Source organism: Melampsora larici-populina (genome assembly GCF_000204055.1).
Source record: "Melampsora larici-populina 98AG31 unplaced genomic scaffold MELLAscaffold_32, whole genome shotgun sequence".
NCBI lineage: Eukaryota > Fungi > Basidiomycota > Pucciniomycetes > Pucciniales > Melampsoraceae > Melampsora > Melampsora laricis-populina.
In genome coordinates, this window is record NW_006768796.1 from 606,956 (window position 1) to 614,908 (window position 7,953).

Below are 7,953 nucleotides of genomic sequence, written 5' to 3' on the forward strand. Positions count from 1 at the left end.
TCACCAAATATTAGAGTCCTGGCGGAGGTTTTAACTGTTTTTGCCATATATGTACATACAAAACCTTACCTACCTCTAACTTAACTAAGTCCCTCGATGCTGAGACAGCTGTCAATCAACGAGTTGAATCAGCATGTCTCAGCATGAGGGACTTACATCTAATGTCCGGTTTTTGGCCGGAGAGGTAAGGATTTCCTTGCAGAGGAAATCTTTCTTTGTCCTTTTCCGTGAGCTCACCGGGGAGCTTTTTACCGCGCTTCATGGGGTTATGCGCCGACCTCCTCTTCAAAATGTACAAGTGAAATCATTGAGATTCCTCGGTTGCTTGCTGAGCTACATAAGTTACTATTTTGTGATTTTCACCTGTAGCTCACATGTAGCTCTGCTAAGTCGAGGACTTATTTCGATGAAACACCAAGCTACAAGTGAGCTACAAGTGAGCTACAAGTGAGCTACATACAAAAATGACAAAATCAAAAGATATGTAGCTCGGTGAACAACCGAGGAATTTCAATCAATCAAGTTGTACATTATGCAGCGAGAGCCAGCGCATATGCCCATGAAGCGCGGTAAAATGTTCCTCGGTGAGCTCACGGAAATGAGAAAAACAAGATTTCCTCTGCAAAGGATTTCTTACCCCTCAGGCCAAAAAGCTGAGTTTAGATGTAAGTCCCTCATGCTGAGACATGCTGATTCAACTCGTTGATTGACAGCTGTCTCAGCATCGAGGGACTTAGTTAAGTTAGACCTACCTATGCTTGTATGACGGTATCTGAATCATAAGTCAGCTTAAAGTTTTCAATCGGGTGATTTGTAACTGTCAGTACAAACAAACGAAACGCCAACTCACTCAACTCTGCTCAGCCTGATTAAGAATCAAGATTTCAAGCTACAAATCATATGGTCACAGTGAATGCGATACTACTTCATACCTTCACTCACATTCATTCTGGCCTTCGTCTCGGTCAAATTCATTCGGAGCCACCATACTGCCCCTAATCAACCTTAACACGTCAACTTGACAACATCACATCCTGCCTTGCGACAGACATATCCTGACACGATCAACCTTCTTTACACTTGACTCAATGTCATCTACCACTTCTCAGAAACCTATCCAATCCGATGACCAAGAACCGCAATATTATTATTCAGGAAACCAACGTTATACTTCAGTTGCTTCTCAAGTCACAAAATCAGTCGAGCTTGGACAGAATTCTCATTCTGATGAAGATGATCACGCGGACGAAGATGAAGATGATGAAGATGATGAGTTGTATATGACGGATGCTCATAGCGCTCTCCAACATCAACAACAACAGCAACTCATTCAGCAAAGGCAACAACAGCAACTCAATCAACAAAGGCAACAGCAGCAAGCTGCTCAATCTCAATCCAACGACCCACAAGAAACTACCAATGGGATGGAGATCGATGACGAAGGCGATCGTGCAAGTGACTCGAGCTTTAGTGATTCGGTGTCGATGAGCTCTAGCCCTAGTATTCCTAGCTCTGACGATATTGACTTCACCTTGGTCTACGCGCTTCACACCTTTCTGGCTACCGTGGATGGTCAAGCTGTCAGTACATGTGCCCTACATTCAGCTTCAAGGCAACACTCAGAGCATTGCATTTTCTGATATCTTGATTTTCATTTTATTTCGTTCATCGTTTTTAAAGTCGGTGGTTAAGGGGGACCAGTTGACACTACTGGATGATTCAAACTCCTATTGGTGGTTGATTCGAGTCCTCAAAACTCAGGCTGTAGGATATATACCTGCTGAAAACATCGAAACGCCATTTGAACGCCTTGCCCGCCTCAATAAGCATCGAAATGTGGACGTTAGTAGACTCCCACGTGCCGTGTTTCACTCGCTTCCACTTTCTCAACAGCTGCTCTTGGTTTGACTTCTATTCATGTCTCACGCGATATTTCTTCTCAACAGTTGTCATCCGCTACTCCAAATGACCACATCTCGGGCCCAGGCTCATCTCTAGCTCAGACTCGCTTTGCACTACGAATCCCAAGCGCTGGTGACCCAGTACGTTCGAGGTCACCACAAGATGCTCGTAAAGGTCCTCTCCCCCCTGCTATGCCAGGACCTGGCACATTCTCTCCCCCTCCTGTTGCACCTGCACCTGGTACTGGAAAAGGCAAAACAGTGGCCTTCACCGCTCCAACATACTTTGAAAACAGTGGCAACGAATGGAGTGATGATGGTGCTGGTGAAACAGGCGACGAAGAAATGTCTGGGGACGAAGAGGAGGGCGAGGAGGGTGATTGGGATGGCGAAGGCGAATTCGGTGAAGAGGGTGAGGAGGGCTTTGAAGACGAAGAAGAAGAAACTGAAGATGAGGATGAGGATGAGCAAGAAGGTACGATTTGCACTACTGACACTTCCCGCTCACAGCTTGGTCCTGAAATCATATCTGGCCGCAAAGGTGACAGACAAGGACCTGATGCTCAGCGGCAACTTGAAGATCAACTCACTCAAGAACACAAGCAACAGGCTCAGCTCCGGCAACAGCACCAGCAACATTCAACACAAGACTCACAGACGGACGAGAGTTCGAAAGGTACTGGCACAAGTGGCTGGGCCAGACTTCGACTGGCTGCCAAAGCATCTGCTGACTCTTTACGGGGCGCCAATTCACATAAAGATGACGGTCGAAGTCAATTAGGCAAAGGAATTTCCCCTGCTCAACGCGGCCAGATTGATACCAGTGAGTCTAGAGACGTCACTCCTCAACAAACGAATCGCCTAAATATCATTAGTACTGCTGTGACCTCCGACACTACTGCTGCTTCGATTCAACCTTCAGCCAGCACCCCTCAGTCAAAACAGACTACCCAGAACCTTCAAAAGAAGATGATGAAAGCCTTTGAGGAGGCTGTCCCAGATGACGATCTGAAATTGAACCCAAACTCCTTGGTGAGCGGGGAGACCAAGAAATTGACCTTGACACCCGACATAGCACGCGACTCGCAAGAAAGCCAACATGTGGACGCTCAGTCGATACCCTCCAATATTCCTCATCTCGTGAGTGGCTTTCAACCCCTCATAGACTAATGCGCTGTATCCGCAGTGTTGCTCCTCATCGCATCTCACTCTTGACCTCATTTTGAATTCTTGATGCAGACACGACAAAGATCTACTTCAGGATCGACATCAGAAGCCAGTACCAGCTTGCGTAGATTTACCCCGACAGACCCGCGCATCCATGAGGAAGATGAACAGCCCATTGCTTCCATCGAAGGGCCACGCGCCCAGTCAATCGCTTCAATAGCTTCCAATGATTCCTTAGGTGGTTCTGAGGATGGTAAGAGCGGATTTGGGAAACGCTTAGCTTCAAAGAAAGACAAAAGGGAGGATGAGCCGGACGGTAAGAAGAAGAAGGGTCTTTTGAGTGGTCTATTCGGGCGGAAGAAAGATAAGAAGACCGCAAAATCTACCAACGAGCATAGTGACGAAGCGGAACGTGTCACTAGCAGTTCTCCCTCTAGTCTATCTGACCAATCGATGAATTCAATGAACTCGCCACCCATCGAAGGCAATCTTGCCAGTGCGTCGGGCCCAAATCGTCGCATGCGAGCTGGTACCAGCGACTTGTTTTCTACTGATGCTGCATTGAAAAAGCAGCAAGTTGAAGCTCAGGAAGTCATGTATCGTCAATATGGCATCTCCCGTACACCGTCCGATTCCGCCAATTCGACTACGTTCTCTGGTAAAAATCCTGCCCTTCAGATCTCGGCTAGTCAACCGATGCAACCTTCGTCCCAAGCAGTTCCTGTCGGCCCACTTTCACCCTTGAGCCCGATTGGCTCGTTGAACGGATTAGGTTCTCCTCCCTTTGCCACATCTCAACGGTTGAGGCCAGGCAGTCTGATCGGTTCTCCAAGTGTACCAGGAATGGAGGTTCCCATGCTGAATGTGCTAAGAATATTTGCGGGTGAGAATGTAGATGCTGAAGCCACCTTCAAAACTGTTCTGTTGAGTGAACAGACCACTACCACGGAACTAATTGTACAAGCGATGCAGAGATTCCACCTGCCATCTGACCCAGAATATCAGTCATCTTACTATCTCACAATCAAAGATGTTGTTAGCGGCGAAGAAAACAAGATCGACGAATCACAACTACCTCTCAAAGTATTCGAGGCTATGAACGAGGCTATGGGTCAAGACAGCTTACTACTCCCGTCCGTCAAGCGTTCTTCGGTTGGCTCAATATCCTCGATTAGCTCAAACCTATCACTGAACCCAGCAATCTCACGACTAGGCATGAGTGACTTTAGTGATGACTCAGCTGTCAAGTTCTACATCAATAGCTATGGAACAGAGAAAGAAAAGGTCATTCCAAAAACTAAGCCTCTCTCGTCCCGGAAGAATGATCGTGCAGGTGTTCTAGAGCCTATTCAAGAAGACATGGCCGTTTCCGGAGGTACAGATGACAATGCTTCGGACAAGGGCACCATCATTGCGGATGGCGCCATACGATCTGAGCCAGTGGACTCCCGACTATCACAGACATCCAATTCATCATCATCTAGCTCTTCCACCACTGTTGAGCAAGGCCAATCCATCCTTTCACCCATGGCCTCCCCTTCTCTGCGTTTTGCCATGCGCATCCAAATTTACCCCAACGATCTTCCAGATGGTGTAGTGTTTGATCCTCAATCCAATGCTATCATACCCAAGATTGTGTTGAATGAACGAGGAAAACGCAATTCCTCCAATTCCTCCGCTTCCTCCTACTCAGCAGTCAGCTTGACTATGAGGGAAAAGATTATGTTATTTCCTCGTAACATCAATGTGTCTGAGGCAATCGAGCACACCTTGGACGCATTCGGCATCTCGGAAGGAGTTGTGGACGGGGGTGACGATGTTGAGGAGAAGGTCAGTAAGCGGCGCAGTGTATCTAAAGTCAGATACGGACTCTCAATCAAGCTTCCTGGCAACGCTTCAGGTAAATCTTGCATTCTACTTTCGTGCCGCAGTCGAGAGTATCGCTAACGTTGGTTTGATGACGGTCTATCAGAGGCAGCTGTGCCGTTGATCTCAAAGGTCTTGGATGCATATTTAACCCCACCTGCATTCCGACCACCTGATCGAAGCTCTAAAGAATCTCGCCGCCGGTCTCAAGAAGGTTCCTTTGTGTTTGGATCCCTGCAAGATATTCTAAATACAGATCCTGTCTTCGTCCTTCGGCGTGCATCACATCAACACCATCCCACCAGACGAGAGTCTAACAGAAGCTCTACAGGTTTAGCTGGAGCGGTAGCTGATGAGCTCGGATTGATGGGTGCCAAGAAATCTGCCTCAGGAGCCTCAAACAGATTGTCCGGAAGTTCTTCACGCCCTGGAGGTGCTACGACCAGTCTAACGCGGCACAACGGGTCGCCAGCAGAGATGATGGCGGATCGACGAGCAGCCTTTCTCTCTGCAACTCCCAATTCGGACCAGGGTGTTGACATCACTTTGAATGATCATGCAACTATCCGTAGCAAGCGTGATAGCAGTGGGAAATCCTTCCGCTACTCTTACATTGACCCTGCCGGTACCGAGTTTGACATTAGCGAACTGATAGAAAGTGAATGGAGTCCGACCCCTCATCTCACACCAGCTGCTCAAACCCGGACAACTGAAGACGTACGAGCTCGTGTTGTTGAGAAAAGGCGACAACTCAGTCGTCAGAACGGATCCTCAAGCCAAAATTCCCTTAGCTCTATGACAGATGATGGCTATGCAAGTGCGCCAGAATCACCGGTGATGGCAGATAGTCGCGTTGAATCTCCTACTACCTTCAACAAACATGAAGACGAACAAGCGATCGAAGCTCTACGTCTCGCTCCACTCACAATTGATCAAGCTGGTTCCTCTGGCAATCCGAATCTTTCCACACTAAACGACACGAATGAGGCAGGACAACCCATAACTCGAGATAACAAGCGCCAGGATTTGTTAATGGCGGCCTTGGACAAACGAAATCTCTCTGCAGTGGCCCTCTCTCAAATGCCAGATGAGTCTAAAGATAGTCCAACCCCTGGCTGTCCTCCCATCAACGTAGAATCACTTGAGAAACGGATTGAGCGAGTACTTGCGAAAGTAAAGACAAATCGGCAGATCAGTTCAAAGACGCGCTCAAGCCATTCACGAAAATCTTCTTCCATCTCCTCTTGGACTGATCACAATGCGAACTCGACCGTTGCACCTGCCAAATCGCTGGACAATAAGACACCTTCGGAGAACGCCAACTTGGCCTCTTCCCGTTCTCGTCTCAGTCCAACCCGTAATGTGTATTCGCCATCAGGGGGTTCAACGACCGATGCGCCAAAGGCCCCCAATGCCGTAGGACTCGATCACTCGCGAGCACCATCTATAGACCAGATCTTATCATCTCAAGAGGCTGCTCAGACACAGTCCCAGGTTTTGCAAGCGTCCATTAATTCTAGCCGATCCAACTCCACCACTGGGACCAACAGTCCGGTGACGCCCGTCACTGCGACATCGCCAACTGGAGACAGCACTTACACACCTATCTCCTCAGCTACGAGGGGTGTGGGAATTGATAGCAGACAATCCACACATCGGCATCCCCTCCTCTATCGTGATGACTTTGGACTGGATGTGTTGATGAACTTGATTAATTACTCTGCATTTCCGCAAGGAAACAGTACGATTGGCCATATGCGGGATAGAGCAGCTCGATCAACGCCTATCAACGAGGTCGGCACTCGAGTCAAAACACATCCTATCAAAACTGATGGTACTGTTAATGGGATCTCGACGGAAGAAGTTGTGAAGGAGGACGAAGCGGAGTCGCAGATGATGAAGGAATTATTCGGACCGATTCAAAACATTGAAGAGGATCCAAGTATCTCTAATGAAATCAAGAGTTGGTATCAGTCACCATCATCAAGCCAGTCACGTTCAGATCATGAGGTGATAGGTCCAGATGAATCTGGTAGTGGGAGATCGAAGCAGACAATAAGTGAAAGTTTCAATGTGCTAGAGGACCGCCTGGATCAATTAATGCGGGATGTGATGAACAATGCTTGAGATATAAGAAGGTCTGTAGGCTGCTGATGCTATGCTTAGGTCTAGTAGATGTATATGTGAACTTTTTGATTTTTCAACTTTATAATTTTCTTTTTTTGTTTGGTTTTTTGCGATGGATAAATGAGTTTGTTTTCGGTTTTCCAATACACTGCCTTTTTTGTGTGATTTTATATCTTCTTATCTTGAACTAGGAATGATGTTTCAAGAAGATTGTTTTATGAGAAATGTTTCTTTTGTCTTTCTACAAAAAATCTTGTTGTTTATATATTATATATCATTCTTTGCAAGGAATTAGGAGGGATGGATTTGATGATTGTTGCAAATTTCTTTCATGAAATTAGAATCAGATCTTGAGTTTATCTATCACCCTTTTCTTCTGTGTGATTGAAAAGGTTTGTAAGCTTTTGTTGGGCCTAATGGTATACATACTCTGGAGAAAACTATTTTCTTAGCTTCATTGAAAGACATACTTGATGCTAACCTAATTCAGTCCCTCGCTCGCCGAGAGGGGCTTAGTTAGGTTAGTACTTGATGTGTCTTATTTTGATATACTTGGATGTCCCTTATCCTATCAAAAGCATCACAAAAATAGCCTTTTGGGTGGATTGAATGTTTTATTGTTTTCAAGAGAAGTTTGGAGCGTTGATACATGAACTTATCAGCAATTCATCAGTTTTTTGTTTCTTGCATCATAAGCTTAACACTCGCGCCCGTTAAGCTTAGTACACTGCCTATCTTTTCAGGAATTCTCAGATGGGAATAATACAAATTGAACACTAGTGCAACAGATCTATAGAGGTCTTTGCCATGAGAAATTAGATATAGAGTAACATGGCTCTTCAAGAGACCATAACATCAAGTGAGTTAGCTAATGACCTTGAAGTTTTGAATA

The 7,953-nt window shown here is 46.4% G+C and overlaps 1 protein-coding gene across 1 annotated transcript; it reads left to right on the forward strand.

Moving 5' to 3' along the window:
* Positions 1 to 1,088: 1,088 nt before the first annotated feature.
* On the forward strand, positions 1,089 to 7,381 carry MELLADRAFT_117192 (uncharacterized protein; the record flags this gene model as incomplete). The annotated part of the gene is made up of 5 exons (XM_007412661.1): positions 1,089 to 1,580; positions 1,681 to 1,842; positions 1,947 to 3,041; positions 3,141 to 4,902; positions 5,041 to 7,381. 5 exons carry the CDS (start codon positions 1,089 to 1,091, stop codon positions 7,059 to 7,061), a joined length of 5,532 nt encoding a protein of 1,843 aa, XP_007412723.1.
* Positions 7,382 to 7,953: the final 572 nt, after the last annotated feature.